The sequence below is a fragment of the Panthera tigris genome, chromosome D2 (assembly GCF_018350195.1).
Source record: "Panthera tigris isolate Pti1 chromosome D2, P.tigris_Pti1_mat1.1, whole genome shotgun sequence".
In the NCBI taxonomy this organism is placed as follows: domain Eukaryota; kingdom Metazoa; phylum Chordata; class Mammalia; order Carnivora; family Felidae; genus Panthera; species Panthera tigris.
Window position 1 is genome coordinate 29,670,825 of NC_056670.1, and position 27,876 is coordinate 29,698,700.

General features: G+C 40.2%; 1 protein-coding gene across 3 annotated transcripts; it reads left to right on the forward strand.

Annotated features, from left to right (window-relative positions):
* The first annotated feature begins 538 nt into the window (after positions 1-538).
* SUPV3L1 (Suv3 like RNA helicase) lies at positions 539-27,246 on the forward strand. Of its 3 annotated transcripts, none has more exons than XM_042960801.1 (15): positions 539-1,029; positions 8,017-8,094; positions 8,928-9,035; positions 10,365-10,479; positions 11,648-11,816; positions 13,656-13,767; positions 16,096-16,173; positions 17,531-17,622; positions 18,911-19,091; positions 19,636-19,729; positions 20,872-21,091; positions 22,329-22,409; positions 22,787-22,963; positions 25,768-25,916; positions 26,552-27,246. In XM_042960801.1, the coding sequence occupies exons 1-15, from the start codon at positions 753-755 to the stop codon at positions 26,982-26,984; spliced, it is 2,364 nt and encodes a 787-aa protein (XP_042816735.1). In that variant the 5' UTR covers positions 539-752; the 3' UTR covers positions 26,985-27,246. The 3 variants fall into 3 exon arrangements, with proteins under 3 accessions (XP_042816735.1, XP_042816736.1, XP_042816737.1); XM_042960802.1 differs by lacking the exon at positions 539-1,029 and adding an exon at positions 1,520-1,611 and having other exon boundaries at positions 26,552-27,244; XM_042960803.1 differs by lacking the exons at positions 539-1,029; positions 8,017-8,094; positions 8,928-9,035; ... (1 more) ...; positions 11,648-11,816; positions 13,656-13,767 and adding an exon at positions 14,700-14,786 and having other exon boundaries at positions 26,552-27,244.
* Positions 27,247-27,876: the final 630 nt, after the last annotated feature.

A 27,876-nucleotide genomic window follows, 5' to 3' on the forward strand; every position in this document is an offset into this window, starting at 1 on the left:
ATGACACAGTATTCAACCTATGCAAATGAAACGAAACTCTGGGGGTACTGAGGACATATTTTAGTGCTATGCGGTTGTGACATCTCAGCTGCCTGGACGACGTACACAAACTGCTCATACTAAAAAAAGAGTACTTACACAAGTGTCACACAAGGGGTTTACCTAAGAACTTGCAGAAAAAAATTCCTTAGCAACACTCCTGAAGGCCAGATCAGGTTATGCCCTCTCACGCTATTCTAACAGAAAACCAAAGTTAATAATCCAAGAAACTTGAGAAATGCTCTTTAGTGCTCCAGTCAGCAAGTCACGCTGGTGCCCACAGCAGAAGTACCCCCCCCAACCAGCCTGGTCAACACTGCGCCCTGCGGTGTCCACGCGCTTCTGAACTCGCGCGCTCTTACCAGGCCAGCCCGAGTCACGTGACATAGCTCTCAGGCCCCCTCCCCTCATCTGTGACATCATCAATGGTGCCTGATTACTTTCTTTTCTTTAGAGAAAGCCGGCCCAATCAATAATGAAAGAGAGAAAGAATATAAGAATTTCATCTTTTCTGGTTTTTATTTCTAAGCGTTTCCTCTTCTTTATGAGCAATCGCACGACACTACCTTCTCCTTATTGATCGGGCGTTATCCTGGGCAGTTCCCCTGAGCGGTCTGGGTCTTTCTGGACTGTAGGCAGTGGCGGGGCGCGTCATTGTCCACCGCCAAGTCCCGGGCTGCTCCCGCCGGCCTCCTTTAGGGCGTGCGGCCTCGATGTCCTTCTCCCGGTGTGCCCTGTTGTGGGCTCGGCTCCCGGCGGGGCGCCGGGCTGGCCACCGGGCAGCCGTCTGCTCTGCCCTTCGCGCCCACGTCGAACCCCTTCCTGGGGCTTTGGGGCGCGTGTCTGCCGTTGCCTCCTCCTCCTCCTCCTCTGCCTCAGGAGGCTCCAAAGCCCCGAACACGTCTTTGTTCGTGCCGCTGACTGTGAAACCCCAGGGCCCCAGCGCGGATGGCGACGTCGGGGCCGAGCTAACCCGCCCTCTGGACAAGAGTGAGTGCGGGAGCCAGCGAGGGCGGCGGGGGTGTCTGCAGGCCCACGCGTGGCCGCGAGGAAGCCGCATCCCCTTTCCCTGGAGAACCCGGGTCCCCTCAAGCGTTGTCATCGTGCTTGTCAGTGTCTGCCTACCGCGCTGGTTTGTGAGCTCCTCCAAGCTTGGGGCTGCGTCTTAGTGATCCTTTTATATGTCGCCCCAGAAGTGGTCTTTTTCCTTTTACTGCTCTCTCTGAATCGTTTCAACCCTCTTCCGATGGGACGATTCGCCTTTCTTACGTCGTTCGGTGGACGACCGCTTTTTCTGGCATCCTTTTTGGTTCCTTCGCCCCTGCCCAGAACTGATACCCCTGAGAAGGGGCAAGGGAGGTGTCAGTGAAAAGCCAGAGGAGGATCGCTTTAAGGAGTCTTTATAATTTACTGGCACTTAACACTCCAGAAACTTACAGTCTCGCGGGGAGAAAGGATGTATGGATAACCAAACGTAATACAAGTTAGAACATGATAAGGGTGTCCTCGCCTAAGGTGGTCTGTATCCTGATCATCCAGGACTCCAGAGAGAAAGGAGTCCGCTTAGCATCAGTAAGTGGCGGTGTGTTTTGTTCCCCAAAGTAACTTTGGATGGGAGGCATGCGGATGGTTTCAAAAGGATTTTCAGATTATAAGGTTGTACGTCTTTAGTTTCTGAACGATTAAGGAGGCAGGGAATTTCCTCAGACCAAATGAAGCTCTGGGAGGCCGAGGGAATTGTATAGCTGCACAGGGCACTAGCTCTCCAGAAGCTATTTTCAGGCAGTTCACTTCAACAAGCAACATTGGTCACTCCTATTGTAATTTTTGTTGTTGTTAATTTTCTTTTTAATTTTTTTTAAAAATTTACATCCAAGTTAGTTAGCATATAGTGCAACAATGATTTCAGGGGTAGATTCCTTACCCATTTAGCCCATCCGCCCTCCCACAACCCTTCCAGTAACCTTCAGTTTGTTGTCCATATTTATGAGTCTCTTCTGTTTTGTCCCCCTCCCTGTTTTTATATTGTTTTTGTTTCCCTTCCCTTATATTCATCTGTTTTGTCTTTTAAAGTCCTCCTATGAGTGAAGTCATATGATTTTTGTCTTTCTCTAATTTCACTTAGCATGATACCCTCCAGTTCCATCCACGTAGTTGCAAATGGCAAGATTTCATTCTTTTTGATTGCCGAGTACTACTCCGTTGTGTGTGTGTATATATATGTGCGTGTATATATATATATGTATATATATATATACACGCACATATATACGTATATGTGTGTGTGTGTATATATATATATACATATATATGTGTGTGTATATATATATATATATATATATATACACACACACACACACACCACATCTTCTTTATCCATTCATCCATCGATGGACATTTGGACTCTTTCCATACTTTGGCTATTGCTGATAGTGCTGCTATAAACATGGGGGTACATGTGTCCCTTCGAAACAGCACACCTGTATCCCTTGGATAAATGCCTAGTAGTGCAATTGCTGGGTCGTAGGGTAGTTCTATTTTTAGTTTTTTGAGGAACCTCCATACTGTTTTCCAGAGTGGCTGCACCGGCTTGCATTACCACCAACAATGCAAAAGAGATCCTCTACTCCTATTGTAATTTAAAAATGCAGACTACAACATACTATAGGCCAAAGCTTGTTTTGGGGGGCAGAAGTACAATACTTAAAAAAATTTTTTCAATGTTTATTTATTTTTGAGAGAGACCGAGTGTGAGTGGGGGAGGGGCAGAGAGAGAGGGAGACACAGAATCCCAAGCAGGCTCCAGGCTCTGAACTGTCAGCACAGAGCCTGACTTGGCGCTCGAACTTATGAGCCATGGGATCGTGACCTGAGCCGAAGTCCGGTGCTCAACCAACTGAGCCACCCAGGCACCCCAAGAAGTATAATACTTTTACTGAAAAATGTGATGGAACTCATGGCTATTCCTTTTTTTTTTTTTTTTTTAAGTTTATTTATTTATTTTGAGAAAGGAAGAGAGAGCACGAGCAGGGGAGGGACAGAGGGAGAGAGAATCCCAAGCAGGTTCTGCGCTGTCAGTGCAGAGCCCGTAGCAGCCAGTCCCACCACTGTGAGATCATGATCTGAGCCGAAATCAAGAGTCTGGACGCTTAACCTCCTGAGCTACCCAGGTGCCCCAGTATATGCTATTCTTTAACCAGTTCTTCGAAGACAGTGTTAGGCTAGCTATTTCACTTAACATGGGAGTTGGGAGGTCTTTATTTTGGGGTACTTTTAATAATGTGATAATACTGTTAAAATAATAATTTTAATAATGTAATTATTGGTATTAATACTATTTATTTATCTTAAGGTTGTGGTAAAAAAAATACATAACAAAACTTAACCATCTTAATTTTTGGTGTACAGGCCAGTAGTGGTTAAGTATATTCGCATTGCTGTGAAACACATCTCCAGAACTTTTTATCTTGCAAAACTGAAAACCTAAACCCATTAAACAAGTTTCCTCATTTATTTTATGTATTTTTTTCAAAATTTTATTTAAATTCTAGTTAGTTAACATATCGTGCAATGTTGATTTCAGGAGTAGAATTCAGTGATTCATCATTTGTAACACCCAATGCTCATCATAACAAGTGCCTTCCTTAATACCTATCTCCCATCTAGCCTGTCCCCCACCCACATCTCTTCATCAACCCTCAGTTCTCTAAGAGTCTCTCATAGTTTGTTTCCTTCTCTCCTTTTACCCCCATCCCACATGTTCATCTGTTTTGTTTCTTAAATACCACATATTAGCAAAATCATATGGTATTTGTCTTTCTCTGACTTACCCTGTTTAACATAACACACTGCACCTCCAGCCACATCATTGCAAATGGCAAGATTTCATTCCTTTTGATGGCTGAGTATTATTCCATTATGTGTGTGTGTGTGTGTGTGTGTGTGTGTGTGTGTACGTGTACGTATGCGTGTGTGCGCATATGTATACACACACACCATATCTTTATCCACTCATCAGTCAATGGACATTTGGGCTCTTTCCATAGCTTGGCTATTGTTGATCATGCTGCTGTAAACTTCAAGGTGCATGATTCCCTTCGAATCTGTATTTTTGTATCTTTTGGGTAAATACCTAGTAGTGCAGTTGCTGGATGGTAGGGTAGTTCTACCTTTAATTTTTTGAGGAACCTCCACACTTTTCCAGAGTGGCTGCACCAGTTTGCATTCCCACCAACAGTGTAAGAGGATTCCCCTTTCTCCTCATTATCTCCAGCACCTGTTGTTTCTTGTATATAATTTTAGCTCTTCTGACAGGTGTGAGGTGGTATCTCATCGTGGTTTTGACTTGTATTTCCCTGATGATGAATCATGTTGAGCATCTTTTCATATTTCTGTTAGCCATCCATCTGGCTGTCTTTGCAAAAGTGTCTGTTCATGTTTTCTGCCCATTTTTTAACTAGATTATTTGTTTTTTGGGTGTTGAGTTTGCTAAGTTTTTTGTAGATTTTGGATTCTAACCCTTGATCTGATATGTCATTTGCAAACATCTTCTTCCGTTTAGGCCGCCTTTGAGTTTTGTTGATCATTTCTGTCACTGTGCAGAAGCTTTTTATGTTGATGAAGTCCCAGTAGTTCATTTTTGCTTTTGCCTCTGGTGACATAGAAGAAGTTGCTGCGGTCAGGGTCAAAGAGGTTGCTGCCTGTGTTCTTTAGGATTTGGACGGTTTCCTGTCTTAACATTTAGGTCTTTCATTCATTTTGAATTTATATTTGTGTATGGTGTAAGAGAGTGGTGGAACTTGTTCCATTCCTCTGCATGTTGCTGTCCGGTTTGCTCAGCACCATTTGTTGAAGAGACTTGTCTTTTTTCCATCGGATGTTCTTTCCTGCTTTGTCAAAGATTAATTGACCATGTAGTTGTGGGTCCATTTCTGGGTTTTCTGTTCTGTTCCCATTGATCTGAGTGTCTGTTTTTGTGTCAGTACTATACTATCTTGATGATTACAGCTTTGTAATATAGCTTGAAGTCCGGGATTGCGATGCTTCCAGCTTTGCTTTGCTTTGCTTTGCTTTGCTTTGCTTTGCTTTGCTTTTTCAAGATTGCTTTGGCTATTTCAGATCTTTTGTAGTTCCATACAAATTTTAGAATTGTTCATTCTGGCACTGTGAAAAATGCTGTTGGTATTTGGATAGGGATTGCATTAAAAGTGTAGGTTGCTGGGGCGCCTGGGTGGCTCAGTCGGTTAGGCGTCCGACTTCGGCTCAGGTCATGATCTCGCGGTCCGTGAGTTCAAGCCCTGCGTCGGGCTCTGTGCTGACAGCTCAGAGCCTGGAGCCTGTTTCAGATTCTCTGTCTCCCTCTTTCTCTGACCCTCCCCTGTTCATGCTCTCTCTCTCTGTCTCAAAAATAAATAAACGTTAAAAAAAAAAATTAAAAAAGTGTATGTTGCTTTGGGTAGTATGGACATCTGAACAATATTTGTTCTTCCAATCCATGAATGTGGAATGTTTTTCCACTTCTTCGTGTCTTCCTCAATTTCTTTCATAAGCTTTCTATAGTTTTCAGTGTACAGATCTTTTACCTCTTCGGTTAGATTTATTCCTCGGTATCTTAATGGTTTTTGGTGCAATTATAAATGGAATGAGTTCCTTGATTTCTCTTTCTGCTGCTTCATTATTGTGGTAAAGAAATGCAACAGATTTCTGTATGTTGATTTTATATCCTGTGACTTTACTGAATTTGTGTATCAGTTCTAGTAATTTTTGGTGGGGTCTTTGGGTTTTCTACATAGTTGTCTGTGAATAGTGAAAGTTTGACTTCTTCCTTACCAGTTGAGATGGCTTTTATTTTTTGTTGTTGTTGTTTGTTGTCTGATTGATGAGGCTAATACTTCCAGTCCTGCGTTAAATAACAATGGTGAGAGTGGACATTCCTGTCTTGTTCCTGACTTTAGAGGAAAAGCTTAGTTTTTGCCCATTGAGGATGTTATTAGCTGTGGGTCTTTTGTATATGGCTTTTATGATGTTGAAATATGTTCCTTCTATCTCTAGTTTGTTGAGGGTTTTTATCAAAATGGATGCTGTATTTGTCAAATGCTTTTCCTGTATCTATTGAGAGGATCATATATGTATATATTTTTAAATGTTTATTTATTTTTAAGATAGCGCCAGCAGGGGGAGGGACAGAGAGAGAGAGGGACAGAAGATCCAAAGTGGACTCTGCTGACAGCAGTGAGTCTGATGCGGGGCTTGAACTCACGAACTGTGAGATCATGACCTGACCTGAGCCAAAGTGGGACACTCAACTGACTGAACCACCCAAGCACCCCAAGGATCATATGGTTCTTATCGTTTCTTTTATTAATGTGGTGTATCACATTGATTGATTTGTGAATATTGACCCATCCCTGGAGCTCAAGAATAAATCCCACTTGATTGTGGCGAATAATTCCTTTAATGGACTGTTGAATTCGATTTGCTGGCATCTTGTTGAGATTTTTTGCATTCATGTTCATCAGGGATAACGGCCTGCAATTCTCCTTTTTCGTGAGATCTTTGTCTGGTTTTAGAATCAAGGTAATGCTGGTCTCATAGAATGAGTTTGGAAGTTTTCCTTCCATTTCTATTTTTTTGGATGGCCTTTTTGTGTTTTGTGGGCAAAGACTGTATTCTCCATTTTTGCCTGCCTTTCCAGCAATATAGCATGTGTGCCTGGATCAGTAGAATGTTTATCTCTGTGGAATAATGCAGTGATATTTAACATGTACAGTGTTAATACAATTTCAGCTTGATTGATTAAAATATTTTCACTTATGACATTATTGCCTGTTTCCTCAGCAGACATCTAACTCAGCTTCCCCTGTTAGCACAGTGATTCTCTGCTGTCACCCTTGAAATAGTTTTCTAAGCCTTGTTTGAATACTTCCAGTGACAAGGAGCTGGCACTTTTTTGAGGCAACTTCCTTCACTCTTCTAATTGTTAGAAGTTCTTGTATAAGTTCCACTGAAATCTGCATCCCTTACTTCCCACTGGCTTTACTTATGCCATCTAGAACAAAATAAGTGTAGTCTGTTCTTTTTTTTTTTTTAATTTTTTTTTGAACGTTTATTTATTTTTGAGACAGAGACAGAGCATGAACAGGGGAGGGTCAGAGAGAGGAAGACACAGAATCCGAAGCAGGCTCCAGGCTCTGAGCTGTCAGCACAGAGCCTGACACTGGGCTCGAACTCACGGACCGCGAGATCATGACCTGAGCCGAAGTCGGCCGCTCAACCGTCTGAGCCACCCAGGTGCCCCAGTCTGTTCTTCTTAAAACCATCATCTTCCTTGGGGCGCCTGGGTGGCTCAGTCGGTTAGGCGTCTGACTTCGGCTCAGGTCACAATCTCACAGTCTGTGAGTTCGAGCCCTGCGTCGGGCTCTGGGCTGATGGCTCAGAGCCTGGAGCCTGCTTCCGATTCTGTGTCTCCCTCTCTCTCTGCCCCTCCCCCATTCATGCTCTGTCTCTCTCTGTCTCAAAAAAAAAAAAAAAACAAAACCCATCATCTTCCAACTAAAGATCATCCCTCACCTCTTTAGTCATTTACATAAAAACATGATGATCTGGTTCTTGCGGTACTGGTTGTCTTTCTAGATACTTTTTGGCTGCTCACTATTAGATGTTTAGAATGCTTGTAAGTAAATGAAACAGAATACAGTTATCTAAAAGTGGCCTGATGGAGGCTAGGGACCATGTCTAATCCTGTGGTGCTTTGCTTATTCTTCTGCAGTATAACAGGAATATTCTGTTGTTTGACTACAATTTTTCTGGACAGCCCATTGCACTATTAAACCATAAAGAGCTCGTGGTCAACTAAAACCTTTAAGTGCTTACAGCACTCAGTAGACCGCTGGCTTGAGTATTAGGATTTCAAGTATCTTTTGCTCTTTGGGCCTTTCTCCATCTGGAAAACCAATGTTAAGCAAATCTTTCTTTCAGATGAAGTAAAGAAGATCTTAGACAAGTTTTACAAGAGGAAAGAAATTCAGAAACTGGGTGCTGATTATGGACTCGATGGTAAGGCTGCTAGCATTTCTATTAGAGATATTATTTTATTACTTCTTAGATTACATCTTTGTCAGTATTGTGTGAGACCTAGTGTGCCCTGGAAATAAGTGCATGGGTGTGGTCTGGAGGATTTCCCTGACCTTTGCTTCTGCCTTAGCAGGAGTTGGGCAAGATGCATCTGCTGTGCTGGACACACAGCAAGGGAGCTGTGTGTTTAGCTTTCCTCCCTGTCGTGCTAGGATTTCACTTTTGGTCAGATGATAGTAAACCAGCTGTAGACCCCCTGGCCCCACCTCAAAAAAAAAAGTCACTTTGAATTTTTTTTTTTAATGTTTATTTATTTTTGAGAGAGAGAGAAAGATTCAGAGCACAAGCAGGGGAGACGAGGAGAGAGAGGGAGACGCCGAATCTGAAGCAGGCTCTAAAACACTGAGCTGTCAGCACAGAGCCCGACACGGGGCTTGAACCCAAGAACTGTGAGATCATGACCTGAGCCGAAGTCAGACACCTAACCGACGGAGCCACCCAGGTGCCCCCCACCAAAATCACTTTGATGAGTTAGGTGTGTTGCGTGTATATACACTTTATAAGTTTATTTACTTATCTTGAGAGCGTGCACATGAGCAGGAGAGGGACAGAGAGAGAGAGGGAGAGAAAGAGAGAATCCAGCAGGCTCTGTGCTGCCAGCACGGAGCCCGATGTGGGGCTCGGATGGTGAGATCACGACCTGAGCTGAAATTCAGAGTCCAGCAGTTAACAGGTGCCCCTGTATATGTACACTTATAAATAAGAAATGAAATGAAGACTAAGTCTTACCTATTTTGGTTTTGTATTTCCTGCAGCTCGTCTCTTCCATCAAGCATTCATAAGCTTTAGAAATTATATCATGCAATCTCATTCCCTGGATGTGGACATTCACATTATTTTGAATGATATTTGCTTCAGTGCAGGCAAGTGTTTAGAGACTTTTAAAAATCTCTTTAAAAATGTGTTGAACATACTTTGTATTTCTTCCCATACTTCATGTTTATTTCTCTGGTCAGAGCTTATTAACATCCTGTAAATAATTCCGTGCTTTCATAGGAGGCCTTTGAGGTCGTTTTGCTTTAAAAAAAATTTTTTTTTTTAGGTTTATTTATTTTTGGGAGAGAGAGAGAGAGACAGAGAGAGACAGAGAGAGAGAGACAGAGCGTGAGTGGGGGAAGGGCAGAGAGAGAGGGAGACACAGAATCTGAAGCGGGCTCCAGGCTCTGAGCTGTCAGCACAGAGCCTGACACAGAGCTCGAACCCACGAACGGCAAGATCATGACCTGAGCTGAAGTCGGACACTTAACAGACTGAGCCACCCAGGCGTTCAGAGGTCATTTTGCTTTTATAGTGGGTCCGTGGATTAAATCAACAATATATCTTAAGCTTGAGAAAGGCAGGGGCCTTGACCTTCTGCTCTCCACTCTGTGTTGTGTACAGGCCGCAGTGAAATGAACTCTCACCGAAGACAGAATTAATACATGGTGGATTTCATTTGTTTCTGCCACTGACTTTTTTCTCCCACATATCAGGACAGAGTTCTTGATGTAAAAGAAAAAAATATAAGAATGTTATTGTTGTGTTCCCGTCGGCAGTTTGGCTTTGGTTATGGTTTTTATTTATTTATTTTTTTTTTTATTTTTTTATTTTTTTTTTTTAAATTTTTTTTTTAACGTTTATTTATTTTTGAGACAGAGAGAGACACAGCATGAACGGGGGAGGGGCAGAGAGAGAGGGAGACACAGAATCGGAAGAAAGCTCCAGGCTCTGAGCCATCAGCCCAGAGCCTGATGTGGGGCTCGAACCCGCGGACCGTGAGATCGTGACCTGAGCTGAAGTCGGATGCTTAACCGACTGAGCCACCCAGGCGCCCCTGGTTATGGTTTTTAAATGTGAAGTGTTTGCGCGTCCATTTCTGTTCAGTAACCATAGGTCTTCTTTCTAATGTATACATCCAGGTTGTTTATTTTTAACTTAACTTTCACCCAAGTTGATCTTTACCTATTTATATTGGAGGAGTAGAGCATGGTGGTTGACAGCCAATTTGTTGTTTCTGTAGAAAGTATAAGCGAAATTAGGAAGAAAACATAAGACAAAGCAGGATCTCAGAAAAGGAATTCCTCGCTCCAGAGTTTTTTTTTATCCTGGGGGCAGTGTCCCCTGAACTGGCTCACTAAGAGGAAAAGTTTCACTGAGTTTGGTTATGGATAACTTGTAGACTGTATGTGTTAATGTAGTGTTTTATTTTTCAGCTCATGTGGATGATTTATTTCCATTTTTCTTGAGACATGCGAAACAGATATTTCCTGTGTTGGAATGTAAGGACGATCTACGTAAGATCAGTGACTTAAGAATACCACCTAACTGGTTAGTTTCTTTATTTGTGGATTTGAGATTTTCAGTTTCTAATCTTGGGAGATTAGTGATCATTATATATTATATATATATATATCATTATAATATTTTTTGTTGTATGCTGGACAAGAAATCATAAGGAGGCTAGGAGTTGTTTTCCCTAGAAAAGCAGGCAATTAATTCTGGTATCTCCCCTTGATTCTGATCAAGTTAGGTTGTAGGTTTTATTAGGACAAATCTAGAGTAGCCCTTAGTTTAGGGTGTTGGCCTTACAACTCAAGTGTGGCCTTTCCAGTGTGAGCTCTCACCATTTCCACACTGTAGCTGGAACTCCGACATCTAGCACTTTGCCACCCCTTTTAGACTTTCTGCCCAAACCCTTTGTGGTTGGGTGGGCCCTGCCCATGTTCAGCCCAGCCCTTGGTCAAGGATCCACAGGGTAGCCTCACCTAGACTTCAAGGCATCCTCTGCACTGAACCCTTTCTTCTTTTCCACAGTTTGCTTTCAAATTCCACCTGCTTTAGCATCTCTGAATTTTCTCGCTACTGCTCAGCTCGTTGGGACTGTCATACTTTGCTTGGGTTCCACCTCCTTGTGCCCTCCTGGGGTGCAGTACGGCACAGCTCAAGTGTTCCTTTGTTTCAGGGCTTGTAGTCCTACACTGTCTGCTGTTTATGTCCCTAAGCAGCTGCTGCATATACTGTCCAGTTTTGTACTTGTTTATGGTGGGAGGGCAAGTCCTGTACCATTCATCATGGCCAGAAGCAGAAGACTCAATTATTATGTTATATATGTTGAAATTCAGAAGGCTAGGCATATTTACTTACAGGTTCATGTGTTTAGAGCTGTGGAAATGATGTGAACATGTCTATGGAGCAGGATGGGGTTTAAACTTATTTGAAGTAACTTCTGAAGAAAAGGGACTAGTACAATAGCAAAAATATCCAAGAAATTAATTTGCATTTAGATTTTTCTGTCCTCTAGTTAGTAAATGCCAGTCTTAGAAAGTAGTCATTATTTTATTGTGGATCTGAAAGTTGTCGTTTAATTTTAGTTTCCAAAGATGCTCTCTTGTGAATATTAACAAGATGTTTCATTGGAATAGTTTTCAGTTGATACTTTTGCCAAGGTAGATTTTGAGGTTAATGGGATTAAGCTGTTTACCTTCTTATGTTTTAGGTACCCAGAAGCCCGAGCCATACAGCGGAAGATAATATTCCATTCAGGCCCCACAAACAGTGGAAAGACTTATCATGCAATCCAGAAGTACTTGTCAGCAAAATCTGGAGTGTATTGTGGCCCTTTAAAATTATTGGCACATGAGATCTTCGAAAAGAGTAATGCTGCTGTCAGTATATTACCAAGTATTTGCTTTTTTCTTGTTAATTTTCTTGTTAATTTCTTGAAAATTGCTAATTTTCTTGTTAAGGAGGACTGGGCAGGGTGAAGGTGGGAGTTGGGAAAGGGCATATGTAGTAATTTGCCATTAATAAAAGTTGTCATAGTTCATTGTACTTTGTAAGATGTACCACTATTTTATGTATAATTGAGAAAGAAAAAGATGCTGTCAACTGACTCTGACTTGCCGTCAGTTGTTAAAATGTATTCTGATTTCAGAGATAGTAAAATGTGAAAAAATGTGTATTAGAATGAATGAAACACAATTATCACAGAATATTTCACAAATACAGAGAAGTGCAGAGAATTACACACAAATAACCTGAACCCACTCCCCAACTCCCATCAGATTCTAACATTTTGCCATACTTGCTCTATTTAGTTTTTTAAGAAATAAAATACTGATATAGTTGAAACTCCCCTCTGAAGTCCTCCTTTGCTTCCTCAGAGTTAACCTAACTCTGATACGATATTTAATTTACCTTTTTTTTAGATCAGACTATGATGCTATCAAAAAGAAGTAATGATAAACCTGAAAAGGACCGAATGCCCTGTAGTCTGAGGCATCGTTTCACTAAATGGGCCACATTTTGGTTCACTGTTTTATTATAACTTTATAATGTAAGATGAACCAGTTTGGGAAGATAACTTGTATTCTGTTTTTTTGTTCAGAATAATTTGTGTAATTTGCATACATAATGCCTCCTTATCCATAAATATTTAAGAAAATATTTCCTCAGAACAATGACTTTGTTTTGCATAACCACGTGGCATTTATCTACAGCAGGGTATTTAATATTGATAGAATACTATTACTTAATCTACAGTCCATATTTACATTTTGCCAGTTGTCAGTAATACCACCCCCATTCTCTTCCAACCCCCCAGGATTCTGTCCAGGGTGCCAGCACTGTATTTTGTTCTGTCTCTAGTTTCCATTAATCTAGGACAGTTCCTAGGATCCTTCTTTCATCTTTCATAACCTTTACATTTTGGACGACTAATGGTCATTTGTGGTAAACTGTCACTCAGTTTAGACATGTCAGATGTTTCCTTGTGATTAGTTTTAGGTCACTAGGGAGATGGGCTGTCCCAGATTGCCTAGACTTTCCCAGATTTAGCACCAAAAGCACTTCGTCCTGAGGAACGCCTTAATTTCTGGGCAAACTGTTATACGATAGTATTAATGTTGCTCCTTGTCAAGGAATTATATTAGGAGATCTTTCTGGTTTTTTTTTTTTTTTTTAATCTTTTAATGTTTATTTATTTAGAGAGCGCAGAGGAGGGGCAGAAAAAGAGAGGGATAGAATCCCAAGTAGGCTCTGTGCTCGCAGTGCAGAGCGGGACACTGGGTTCCATCTCATGAACTGAGATTATGACTTGAGCTGAAATTAAGAGTTGGATGCTAAAAAAAAAAAAAAAGAGTTGGGTGTTTACCCAACTGAGCCACCCAGGCACCCCAGGAGGTCTTTCCATTCTTAAATATTACTTATGATATTCTTCCTGAATCCAGAAACAATTCACATTTGTTTTAATACTGCTACAGTGCAGAAATATACAAAGTTAAGTGAAACTGCTACACAGTCTCATGTTTTTGATACCTGAGAATTTAGCTAATTAGAGGTGTTTGCAAGTTGACATACTTTGTGTAAGAGCGGCTTTCATAAAATTTTTTTAAAGGTTTGGGAATAAATTTGATGGTAATGGTGAGAATATTAAACAACCCAAACTTCTTTTTGCTATTATTTTAAAGATGGCAATAACTCCAGATATCTTTTTGTCACCTTAGGGCGTGCCGTGTGACTTGGTAACAGGTGAAGAGCGTGTGACCGTGGAGCCAGATGGGAAACAGGCTGCCCATGTTGCTTGTACAGTTGAGATGTGCAGTGTTACAACTCCTTGTATGTACATGCCATTTAAGAACCTTTAGGGTTTAGTAAGTTTTTATTTTAAAATACAGTTAAACATATGAAATGTGTTTTTATTGTGAAAAAATTTTAAATTGACACGAATAGGACAACATATCCAGTGCTCACCAGTGCTCACTAATAAATGTCAGACTCTTGGTGGTGTTTGCTTGTGAATGTTCCTCTCCCCTTTTCTCTTAAAGGAACTAAAATGTTAACAAGTATAATTGGTTCCTTTTTACCACTCCCCAGTTTAGTTCCTTTTTTGATCCAACTGCTGTCAAGTGTTTGGTGTGTATCTTTTCCTGTCTTTTTTTACATCACTGATACATGTTACCTACCGATACTATGGATTGTATGATTCAAAACAGTCAGGTGATTATCATACTGTATTATTGTTCCACAACTTGCTTGGTACTCTATGCAGCATGTTTTTAGAACTAGTCTTGTTATATGTATATTAGATGTTTATCTTATGTGTATAATATGTATCATAAATATATATATCGCATTTATTCATTTAAACTTATAACGAAAATTCCATCTTACAACTAAAATTGTTAATTCCCCTACTAAAGAATATTTAGGTTGTTTAGGGTTTTTCATTATTATATATTGCACTGCAATGAACTTCTATTTAAGTAGTTTTGAAAATATTTTGTTTAATTTTATTTTTTAAATGTTTATTTTGAAGGGGGGAGGTGTGTGTTAGCAGGGGAGGGGCAGAGAGGGGAGAATCCCAAGCAGGCTCTGTGCTGTCAGTGCAGAGCCTGACATGGGGCTCAAACTCACAAACTGTGAGCTCAAGACCTGAGCTGAAACCAAGAGTGGCCGCTTAACCAACTGAGCCACCCATGCACCCCTGAAGATATTTTAAATAAATATTGACTTTTCCTTACCAGTAAGCAGTCATATCTTTGTTATAGAAAATATAAACATAAATGCAAAGAGAAGGAAAAAACCCATAACCTCCCAGTCCTACTCATCCAGAATCAACAAGTGTTAACGCTGTGGTGTGTATTTTCCAGATTTCTTCTATGTTTATGTTTGTATTGTGTATGCATATACTTAATGTGTGCATTGTGAGTGTGTATATTAAATAGGAATTACACATTATGTACTCTAGTTAGTTTTTTCATTTTAATAATCGTAACTTTCTGAGTAGTTTTTTTACAAATGAATTTATTATAAAAGTAACACATTGTAGACATTCTGATAGCACAGGAGTTCATAAATCAAAATTCCCTCTTCTGTCTCTTCTTTTCTAATCTTGTTTGTATGTACCCAATTGGAATAAGTAATTTTTAATCTGATGGTTTTTCAGTATAAAACGTCCTCTCTTTTGTTTCCTAAATGTTATTATGGGTATATTAATTTTTTTTAATGTGCTCTTCTCAACTCCTTGGTATTTGAGGAAGAAGATTAAAATATAATTGATATGACACAAGGAGAATAAAATAATATTGTTGAAAACATTTTGGCAACGGCATCTGTGTGGCTCAGTCGGTTAAGCGTCTGACTTTAGCTCAGGTCATGATCTCATGGTTTGTGAGTTCGAGCCCCCCATTTGGCTCTCAGCACAGAGCCCACTTTGGACCCTCTGTGCCCCTCACTCTCTGCGCCTCCCCCTGCTCGCTCACTCGCTCTCTCATAAAAAATAAACATTAAAAAAAAAAATCTTTTTGGCGTTAGAAAATAAAATGAGGCACTAATTTTTGCCTTAGTGATGAGGTTTTAAAACCCCTAAGAATGGGCATAGCTAGAGCTCAGGAAATTACACTTTCTATCCCATTTTCTGCTCCTGACACCTGTCTGGGTTCATATGATAGAGAAGCTTCATTTACAGTAGGACTGTCTGCTCCTTATTCCTGGAAGCCTAGATGCTTACTTCTTTTACTACCCTGTGGATATGTTAGTTCTTATTAAGTAGATTCTCCAGGCTCCCTCTGAGATTGCAAAAAATAGGACAAATGAACCTACTAGATGTTGTATCGCCTGGGTTAGAATTTTATGTTTTTAGATCTTAAACTTGATCTCTGTACATGCTGTATAAGCTTGGGCCAGTGACTTAACTTCTCTGGGCCTCAGTCTGTTCTTCTATAAAACGGCTAGAATGATGATACTTATGGCATAGATTTGTTGTAAGGATTAAATGAGTTAAAATTGTAAAGCACTTAGAACAAGCCTGCCAGAAAAGAAGTGCTTCGTGAGTGAGCGATGGTGGTGATTATGGTGGTGATGAAAGCTTGAGTTTGGGTGCTATGATTTGTTTATAATATTATTTAAGTAGATTGTATTGCTCATGACGAATTTTTATTTTAGATGAAGTGGCTGTGATTGATGAAATTCAAATGATTAAAGATCCAGCCAGAGGATGGGCCTGGACCAGAGCGCTTCTAGGTTGGTGGTCTTAATGCTAACACCCGTGCTTTGTGACCTCTGCACGGAGTTGCATTTCTCTGCTTGACATTGCCAGATAGAGTTCTTAGGATCCTCTCTTTTTGACACAAATCGAACAAAATTCAGCCTAGTGTGAGTTCTTAGTTCCTAAATGTTATTTTAAAAATGGGAAGTCCAGTTTTCTTACTATAAAGTTAGCATAATCGGTTAATTAAAGTTAAAATGTTCAAATCTCGCCACCTTTACACAACCATCTTAACATTTTGGTGTTTCATGCGGTCTTTTTCCTCGTGCATATGGTGTTTTGTGAATATATTATTTTGTATCTTGTGTTTTTTTTCGGTTCTCTTGTTTCATAGATTTTTTTCACACCACATATTAATATTGCACATTCTCCATTGAAGAGCTGTACTATTTTTTTCCACAGAGTTGAACATTTGTTCCTATTATTGATAGTGCTACAGTAAAAATTTCTGTGGCCATAGCTTTTTATTTATTTTATTATTTCTTTAAGATAGGCTCCTGGAATTGGGAGTTCTTGAGGTCCATGGACATGAATGAATATTTCTACTGCTTGATATTGGAGTGAATTTTTGATCATTGTGTTATAGGGCAGGTGTTTGCAAACTTAAAAACAAATAGCTGAACTCTCTCTTCAAACAAATCATATACCTTAAAGCCTGTAATTTAAAATGAGAGTGGATCTGCTCAGTGGTAAGGAGCTTGGAGTTTCTTTTACCCTCCGGTCCCCAGCCTCCGAGGTACCTCAGTCATTCCATGGAGCCTAATTTGAAAAACACAAGTATAAGATTCAGTACTAACCATCAGAATGCCAGGTTCTGGTCCTTTGTTGGCTTTACTCTGTAGTGGACTCAAAACCATAGCCAAAGCAGTTTAAAAGCACTGAGATTGGCATGCCTGAGTGGCTCAGTTGGTTAGGCATCTGACTCTTGGTTTTGGCTCAAGTCATGATCTTACAGTTTCATGAATTCAAGTCCCGCATTGGGTTCTGTGCTGGCAGCATGGAGCCTACGTGAGATCCTCTCTCTCTCTCCTTCTCTGCTCTCTTCTACTTGCACCGTCTGTGTTTCTCTCAAAAAAAAATAAATAAATAAATAAAATAATAAAATAAAATAAAATAAAAAAACTGAGATTTATAGAGATAATCTTTGCCCGCTAGAAGGTTGTTGTCGTGAGGTTTGAATCAAAGAGATAATTATCAAAGAGATAATATTGATGAAAACACTTGGTAAAGTTATAGAGCAATCGGTAAGGAAACTTCAAGTATTTTTGTTATATAAAGTGTGAAATATTTAATTTCGTATCTTTAAAAAACTGTCGATTTTGCATTTGACAGGACTCTGTGCTGAAGAAGTCCATTTGTGTGGAGAATCTGCTGCCATTGACCTGGTTACTGAGCTCATGTACACGACGGGAGAGGAAGTGGAGGTAGATCACATGCTTTGTTCTCAAGGTGGCATAGCAGATAGCCTGGAGTACCCCAGCAGTGGCTTCAGGGGTCCCAGATAGCGGCAAAGTCAGAACTTAACTAAAAAGAAAGTGTCATTTCCTCACAGTTGGCTAGATCATACGTGTTTGGTTGAACCTCATGATCCGGAATTCCGACGGAATGACCATCACACCCCAAGCCTTCCAAAAGTACAAGAGACTCGTAATCTTCTCTTGACAACGCCTTATGGAGTGTGAGCAGTTCTCTTTAGAATTAAATAAGTCAGGAATGTTGGAAGTTTGAGGCTTAGCAAAAGCATATGGTTTTCAGAATTTCGGATGTCAGAGATTAGGGCCTTTTGCTGGAGATAGTTTGTATCCCTTTCTCCAACGTGGACAGTAGAAAATAACTGGTTTCCTTTCAATCCTAATTTTGTGTGTGTGTGTGTGTGTGTGTGTGTGTGTGTGTGTGTGTGTGTGTGTTTTACTATAGTTCTTTAATAAGATGAAGAAATACTTAAAAATCGGTTCATTAGTTTTGTGTTTAGCTTTCAGAGAGAGGGTGGGATGTAGTGGAAAAAATTGTGGGTTCTAGTCTTGGCTTTGCTGTTAACTAGCTTTGCGTTGTTAGGCAGATTGCAGAAGGCTAGAACTGAAAGAATCCTTATCAGACCTGATCTTTTATGTGGACTCTATTTTGCTTTTTCATCAAATTGAAATAATAGTAAACCTCTGAACTTATACCAAGTTGCCACGAAAATCGAATGTATATGAAAGTGCTTTGAAACTCTGTGACATGGGGGTGCCTGGGTGGCTCAGTTGGTTAAGCGTCCGACTCTTGACTTCAGCTCAGGTCATGATCTCACGGTTTGTGAGTTCGAGCTTTACGTCTCGGGCTGTGCACTGACAGTACAGAGCCTGCTTGGGATTCTCTCTCTCCCCTCCTCTCTCTGCCCCTCCCCGACTCATGCGCGCGCGCTCTCTCTCTCTCTCTCTCTCTCTCTCTCTCAAAAATAAGTAAACTTTTAAATAAAGAACATTTAAAAAAAAATTTGTGGCATGCTGTATATAACATTTTGTTAATTTAGAAAACACCAATGAGAACTGATGGTAACATTTATAATATGAAAATAAATGTTTTTCTATATTGTAAAATACCATGTAAATGTAAAAACATTGGAACTTGTCAATTTTTAGCTGCTTTTGATTGCTCTGCCCATTTTTCACCTCATAGTGACAGGAAGTTGAGTTAGTTGTGTTATTTTACAATATCATGTCTTTATTGTAGGTTCGAAACTATAAGAGGCTTACCCCCATTTCTGTGCTGGATCATGCACTAGAATCATTAGACAACCTTCGGCCTGGGGATTGCATTGTCTGTTTTAGCAAGAATGATATTTATTCTGTGAGTCGACAGATTGAAATCCGGGGATTGGAATCAGCTGTTATATATGGCAGTCTCCCACCTGGTAATTATTGGCTTTCATCATTACAGGGACATGAAGTCTCTTCTTTTTGCCATTTATGTTGAGATGTGTCTAGAAAACACAGTAAAAGGTACTGAATAAGGTTGTTTGATACATTAGTAATTTGTTATGGGTCACATAAAATAAATACATTTCTCTGGTTCATCTCGGTGGGGATAGAAGTTTTTAATTATAGCTCTTGCTGCTCTTGTTAGACTGTATTTTAAATGTTGAGTTGATGATTTTGTTACAGAAATGTCATTAAAATATGAGCTTGGTACATAGTCTTAAAGGTGTAGTCCTGAAATCTCTTTATAAGTGTTCTCAGAAATGGGGCTAGTAGGGGATTGTGTTGCTCTGTCAGGATATTTAAAGGAGTAGGAACGAAAGATAAGTGGCTCTTTGAGGACATAAAGCAGTAAGTTTGAAACAGTAAGAGTTTTATTCATAAGAATGGAGAATGAGAGATGAGGGTTCTAAGATATACTTAGTGTGATGTGGTAAAAGATTGAGAGCACTGAGCGAATGTAAACTGTTCTTATTTTAGGGACCAAACTTGCTCAAGCAAAAAAGTTTAATGATCCTGATGATCCATGCAAAATCTTGGTTGCTACAGATGCAATTGGCATGGGACTTAATTTGTAAGTAATTTGTTTTTAATAATCATGGGTATTCTGTGGGTTTTCTAATTGGAATTAGAATGACCAAACACTTAACGTTTAGGAGAATGGGTATTATAATACAGTCGTGAGGTTTATCTTGCTGCCATCTCTTGAAGGAATAAAAAGAAAATATCACACTAGGGATTTTGAATGACACTGTCTCCCACTAACCTGTTATAGTATCTCACTTTATTTTCAGGTTTTCAGCAGGTGTATGAGTGCCAATTATGAATGTGGGGCTGGCCATTATCTCTAGGAGTAACAGTGTTGTGTCTAAGTATTTTCTCTGAGGAGTCAAGGCAGTTACACCTTTTGGAATCCAAGAAGTATTCAAAGCTATTAATGGCAGCCAACTTCTTTATTTTAGAGAAAGAGAGGGAGCAAGAGCAGGGAAGAAGGGCAGAGGGAGAGACAGAATCTTAAGCAGGCTCCATGCACAGTATGGAACCTAACATGACCCTGGGATCATGACCTGAGCTGAAACCAACAGTCAGACGCTCAACAGACTGAGCCATCCGGGCTCCCCAATAGGAGCCAACTTTTAAAAACAGTCTGATAGCACTTTATATGGTTTACTGGTAAAAAAAAAAAAAAAAAAAAAAAAAAGTCATTTTCTTTTTTTTTTTTTTTTTTTTTTTTTATTTATTTTTGGGACAGAGAGAGACAGAGCATGAACGGGGGAGGGGCAGAGAGAGAGGGAGACACAGAATCGGAAACAGGCTCCAGGCTCCGAGCCATCAGCCCAGAGCCTGACGCGGGGCTCGAACTCACGGACCGCGAGATCGTGACCTGGCTGAAGTCGGACGCTTAACCGACTGCGCCACCCAGGCGCCCCAAAAAAAGTCATTTTCTATACCTTATTGAAGTATAATTTACATACTCCACAGTTCATTGTAATTGCACAGTTTAATGGTTTTTAGTAAATTTATACATTTGTTAAAAAGTACTATTTAATGGGAAGGAAAAGAATTACTGACAAACCTCTCTTACACTGTAAAGAGTGGACAAGATTGTAAGCAGGTCTAAACTAGAACTGGAGTGAGCATTTCTGTAGTGACCCAAATGATGGGGAGTTTTTTATACAGCAGTCTGTATTGAGACTACTTTTATTTCTATTTCAGGAGCATAAGAAGAATTATTTTTTACTCCCTTATAAAACCCACTATCAATGAAAAGGGAGAGAAGGAAATAGAACCAATTACCACCTCTCAGGCCTTACAGATTGCTGGCAGAGCTGGTAGATTCAGTTCAAAATATAAAGAAGGAGAAGTGACAACAATGAATCGAGAAGATCTCAATTTACTAAAAGAAATTTTGAATAGGCCTGTGGATCCCATAAAGGTAAGGTGTAACGTGTTGATTACTTGTCTGCGAAGGACAGTCATTCCTTCCTTCACTCACCTTCCAGACCCTTGCCTGAGACACCTGGAAACAGAAATAAGCAAAAGAAAGTTTTGTGCCATGAAAATCCTGTCAAGAAAGCCCTACTTTACTGCTTTGGAGAGCCCTAGGGACCCCTTCATTAGAGAATGGTGAGCAAATGGAAGATCCAGATTGAACGAGTTTAGTAAACCTGATTTTCCTTGAGTTCTTTCTGTACTCTAGCATTGGGTGGGGAGAGGGGCGTAGTTGCTGTGACAGCCAGCTGCAAAATTGTGAGAAGCTTGAATGTAGAAGAAACTCTTGAGTGTGGGGCAAAAACAGTACTAAGCGATATAACTTTGAGCCAGTTCGGACGAGGTTAACTTTTGGTTAGTGCGGTTAACGAGGCAGCAGCGTATGTATTTTAGTTATAAGTTTGTTAACTCATAATTTAAGTTGCCTAGAAAATTTACTTATAAATTACCGTGGCTCATCTCGTTTTTCAGTGACCCTAGTAAAAGGGGAATATAAATGAGTCGATGCAAGGGAAAATTCCTGGAGGAAAGCTGCGGTTGAAATCCTTTCTGTAGCTTTTGTTAAGAGTGCAGTTGCTAAGGACACACCCCCATTTCCCCTGTGTGCCTCATTTCTTGTGCCCATACTCTTCGTCCCTCCCGTGACTCAGGTCTGTCTTCTTTCCTCCTTTCCTGTTTGTGTTTCCCATTCCTTTTCTCTTTCTCTTTTTGCTTATACCCGCCTTATTAATACTGGGATACAGTTGAAGAGAGACTGGTCTCCAGTGTAGACATTCTCTCATGTATTTATCTATGTTTGTCTGTCAGTTTTATTGCCTTGGTTAAAGCGATTGGGTTTTCCTTGTTCATTTTTGTTCAGTGAAGATAACGGAGACCCTGGAAAGCGTTTTTGGTACTCTGTCAGATCATCAGAGGTTTGAGAAATACTAACTAAAATGTCAGCGAAAGGTTGATGAGCCAACTCAGTGGGTATAATTGGTCAGGGTCACTAAACCATCTCATCAGCTTTCTCAGTTGGTGATAAATGGGAAAGTGACATTGCTTTTTTCTTTTTTACTCAAATTCTTGTCATTTAACTCATTTGGTGAGAGCTTAGCCTGAATATAGGACTTTATAAACAACTTAAGAAAAGTTGTCCTCTAAGAAGGAAAAACTTAGAGTTGTTCTTTCTTTTACTAAAGGCAGCTGGTCTTCATCCAACTGCGGAACAGATTGAAATGTTTGCCTACCATCTCCCTGATACGACACTTTCTAATCTCATTGTAAGTAAAAACGTACTTTTAAATCTCTCCTAAAATATCTAAAATATCTTTTCTAAAAAGGTTGATATTGCAGACAGTTACTAATTAACTTCGTGGGCATCAGTGGATAGTCTATTTTTGTGATAGTGTTACTTATGAGGTTTATCTTGAAAGTGAAAACCTCCTCTCAAAATCTTCTGGGACTTTTGTCTGGAGGAATTTTCTGAGTATTTCAGGTTGGGAAAGCTATAGGGGAGGTCTTTTAGCCTGTGAGAACAGTGAATTAAACAGGCCTTTCTAGAAGACTGTTAAGGATTCAGAGATTGTCTTTTGTAGACTTGAGTACTTTATTCATGCCCACTTAGGCAGTCCAATAATGTATCTTTTTTTCCCTCCAGGATATTTTTGTAGACTTTTCACAAGTTGATGGGCAATACTTTGTCTGCAATATGGATGATTTTAAATTTTCTGCAGAGTTGATCCAGCATATTCCATTAAGTCTACGAGTGAGGTATGTTTTCTGCACAGCTCCTATCAACAAGAAGCAGCCTTTTGTCTGCTCTTCGTTGTTACAGGTAAGCCTTTATCTTTATATTTTGAGTTGTTTCAAGTCCATGCATTTCCCTAAACAGTACTTTGTTATTCAAGGTAAAACAGTTGGAGAGCACTTTTCCATAGGAGATACTATATAAGAACTTACATATAAAGTGGCTCTTTGTTTTCTTAAACGACAAATTCTTTTGAGGGAAGGGGGTCTTGCCTGATGATACACGTCTTTTTTTTTTTTTTTTTTAATTTTTTTTTTTTGCCTGCTTTTTATTTTTATTTTTATTTTAAGTAGGCGTCATGCCCAGTGTGGGGTGTGAACTCACAACCCTGAGATTAAGAGTCACATGCTCTACTGACTGAGCCACCCAGGTGCTCGCTAATACACTTCTTTCTTAGTAGCATTGGTTAATATTTTTTGGAAGGGGAAGGGGAGTAGGGGTTAGTGGTGGTCATAGTATTCGGTTTTCCTGATTATAAGGCACTGAGCCAGGGATTGCTGTCTTGTATGAGTTTGGTGCCAGGCTTTTAGCCCCTTCTTATTCATTTGCATAGGGATACAAACCTCTGCCTTCTGAGGAGCATTTACGCACCCAAAAAAGGGGAGCAGGGAAGGGCAGTGGAAGCTGAACTCCCAGCCTCCTGCCATGTCCTCTCACTTTGCGGAGCCCTTGCCTCTCCCCTGTTGCCTCTTCCTGGAGTGCCCTCCCTGTCCCACTAAACCCAAGGGCCTCCTCTTGGAATCCTCCTCTGACTCTAGTCTTGCCCCTGTCTTCTGTATAGAACTCAGCATTCTGCGTACTGGCTGTGTTCTCACCAAATCTGTTTCTAAACTTATGTTCGAAATTACTTTCAAATCGCATAAATAATACATAAATGCTTTCTCACTGCATGAAGTGAAAACATTACGGATAGGTTAAATTGGGCTACCACCCCCAATCTCCGTCTTTTGACAGAGCTACAGTTAACAGTCTGTGTCATTGCAGACCTTTTCCGTTGCATTTGCTTACATATATGAACATATGGAAATTCTAGTTTTGTGGGTGTGTTTTCCCATAAATGTTATAATGAATTATTCTGCAACTTGCCTTTTTCTTTTCCCTTTAATATGTCTTAGAGGTATTGCACACCCAGGTATTTACTTAGGAAATATGTTTCTTAGAGCTGGCATTTATGAGAGAGTTAGTTAGCATAAGGTTGAAATTTCTGGAATAAAGTCTGAAATGCTATAAAGTGACCTGGGTGGGGGCACCTGGGTGGCTCAGTCGGTTAAGTGTCCGACTTTGGCTCAGGCCATGATCTCGCAGTTTGTGAATTGGAGCCCCGCGTCGGGCTCTATGCTGACAGCTAGAGCCTGGAGCCTGCTTTGGATTCTGTGTGTCCCTCTCTCTTTGCCTTTCCCATGCTCATGTTCTGTCTCTCCCTGTCTCTTGATAATAAATAAATGTTAAAAAAAAATTAAAAAAAAAAGTGACCTGGATGGAGCTCGGGTCCATGGACCTGACTCTGTTTTACCACCCTTCAAACAGCTGTTCTAATGAAGCAGAAGCATTTTACTAAGGGATAAGAAGTCTGGAATGGTAGAGGCCAGCAGTTGCTTATGTGTTCTGATACTGTTAGCACATGAAATGTAGAGATTTTTCCTTTTTTTCTTGATCACCATTATGACTGACCTTTAAAAGACCTCCATCCCATTGATGGCCTCTGGTGCCCCACAGGATAGTTGTTTGGAAATGGTGTTCCAGGGAGCTCCTTTAGGGCCAGCTGTTGGACGGAGGTATCTGAATGGATAAGTATCTCTCCCTTCCCCTTTTTGGACAGCTCCATACTTGGCTCTTTTACGTATTGGATTTTTACTAGTTTGTGGCCAGAAGTATTAAAGTTTGGCTTGTCCTGCTCAGCACGTTAGCTTGGTCACATTTCCATCCTTCATGGCTATTCTGTTTGGCATGTGTTAGCAGAATGCATGACTGAATTTAATAAAATCATAACATTATTTAACCACAATTGTTCTAAAACTGCCTCGCCTCTCTGAAGTATGGACCTTACTTAGGTTAAACATTTAGAGATAATTTTCCCTAATGAGGAAATGAACGATTTGAAATCATCTTATTCTTGAAGGTAAACTTTTGCTCTACAGGTCTCATATGGTTGTATTTCTGTCTCCTATAGTATATTGTGATGCATAATAATGCCTGGCATTTGTGGGGGTTGGGGGCAGCCTGGTTTTCCGAGCACATTCTCCCAACAGTGTTCTGTGGTTCAAGAAGGAGGTATGGTGGTCTTATGGTATTGATGAGGTCGCTGAAGCACAGAGTGATGGCTTGGCCAGAGCCACACAGCTAGTGAAGAGGTGCAGAGTCCGTTTACTAGCTTGATCGACTCATGCCCAACCTTTCATCAAGCCCCCTCAGAGTTTCTTTATGAGAAGGAAGGATATTGACAAGATACAGCTTATATTTGCAGTTACAGGACCATTCCATAAAGGGGTAGAAATGAGAGACTTCAAAAATATCTGTCCAAAACTTGTAACATTAAATGTTCATTAAAGTTAACAGATTTAGGCTCTGTTAGTTTTTGTACGACTTCTGATGTACATGTTATTGCCCTGGCTTTGGAAAATGAAGGAAAGCACCCCCCCCCCCACTTTTTTTCTTGAAGGTATCTTTATGAAGTATTAAATATTCTTAAAAGTATGGAAAAGTATAAAGAAGGAAAGAAACCAGCCTGTTGAACACACAACCGCAGTTAATGTTTTGTTGTGCTTTCTGTTTCTGATTGCAGATTTAAGTGCGTTTTGATTCTTTCACCAAACTCTTTTCTTCTCTTTCAGTTTGCCAGGCAGTATAGCAGGAATGAGCCACTGACCTTCTCGTGGTTACGCCGATATATTAAATGGCCATTACTTCCACCTAAGAATATTAAAGACCTCATGGATTTAGAAGCTGTCCATGATGTCTTGGATCTTTACCTTTGGCTAAGGTATCACATTTTTCCTTTACCTACTCTCATTTTTCTGAGTAATAGGGAAAATCAAAGGTTTTATGAATGGTCTTTTGCTCTCTCAAGTAACAGGCACATTTTTACAGGGTGCTGTCTGTTATGTTTGTTGTCCATTATGGCAGTCGAGCCTTGTTTATACCCATTCTAAAAATGACTAAGGACTTCTTATGATTCTAGTTAAGATAGGTAGGTGAGGAAGTGTACTAGATTCTTGCTACACAGATGGTGGTCCCCGGACCAAAAGCATTGGTATTACCTAGGAGCTTGTTAGAACTAGAGAATCTCAGGCCCACCCCAAACTTAAACTACATTTTAACAAGATCCCCAGGTGATTCATTTGTATATTAACATTTGAAAGGTGCTGCTTTACATCAGTGATTCTCAAAGGAGGGGCCTGTCCCCCTTAAAATATGATTCACTTAAGATATGAGTGATGACCTACCCTCATAATGACAGTATTCCTCAGGTGTGTTGGGGCTGAGCAAAGGCACTGGACAGAGTCTGCAAAAACAGAACATTTGGGGGCCAGTGTCCAGATGTAGTTACATCATTGAGATAAGCCCAGTGATTCTGATAAGGGCTGTTGCTATATAACATAATATGTCTTTTCCTAGCTACCGGTTTATAGATATGTTTCCAGATGCCAGCCTCATTCGAGATCTCCAGAAAGAACTAGATGGCATTATCCAAGATGGTGTACACAACATCACCAAACTGATTAAAATTTCAGAGTCACATAAGCTGTTGAACTTGGAGAGCTTGTCGGCAGAGAACCGGTCCCGATTGTCAGGAACTTTAAAGAGCCAAGCTAGAAGGGTGCGAGGCACCAAAACTGTAGGGAGTAAAGCTGCTGAGACACCTGTCCCCAATGGAGGAGAGAAATCCCTGGCTTCCAGACTGGTGCAGCAAGGACTCCTCACTGCAGACATGCTGAAACAGCTAGAAAAGGAGTGGCTGACACAACGAACTGATGGCAAAGAAAGAACAGAGCCTGGGACTTACTCAAAAGGGACAAGAAGAAAGAAGAAGGAACCTGATTCAGATTAGTTTTATTTTATTTTTATTTTTGCCAATAAAAATCTATTTTAAAATCCTTTTTTCCTCATATGTATTTACTGCCTGCTACGGTATGTGGCTATTACGGGTTTTTTGTTTGTTTGTTTTGTTTTTGTTTTGTTTTTTGCTTGGGAAAATTAGCTCTTAAAGATAACTGCTGTTTGTTTCAACATTTAAAAACTACGGAATGTCTTAGGGATTTTATTTAAAGCTTTATATAGTGGTCATTTGTAGTATAGCACTAAGACAATGCACTATAAGGAACTGTGAATGAGAATAAAATCAGTTTGGTGAAATGTTTTGACCAGTTTCCTACACCATTGCTGAAGATGTCATGATTGAAGTTTTTGGACACACATTGCTGGTACCCATGTACTAGAGGCTGTTCTTGGTGCTGGATATAGGCAGAAAGCAAGGCAGATAATGTTTCTGCCATCATAGAGGTTGTATTTGGATATGGAACAAACAGGAGTAAGTTGACAAATGATGTCAGCTCTGTAAGGGCAAATACTGTTGTCTGTCTGGTTCACTGCTATACTATGGTTCCTGAAATACGGTAAAGGCAAATCAGTCTTTCTGAAATAAGTGGATATAATTTCAGAGATATGCTAGGAAGAAGTACAATAAGGGGAGAGAATGACAAAAGTTGGACAGATCAGGGTACAGTTTCTCATCACTGCCAAGCTCATTGACCTTGCCCTCTCTGGGGCTTGGTCTCTGCGTGGACAATAATGCCTACTTAGATTTGTCCAGTAGGTTAAGTGTGATGAGATCCCACTTAGCACAGGGCCTGGTATACAGGAACTCTTTTGTAAATGAACCTGAATGTTTGGGTTCATTCTGGGCTGTGAATTGAGCTCTTAGGTTGTTTTAAGAGCTGAAC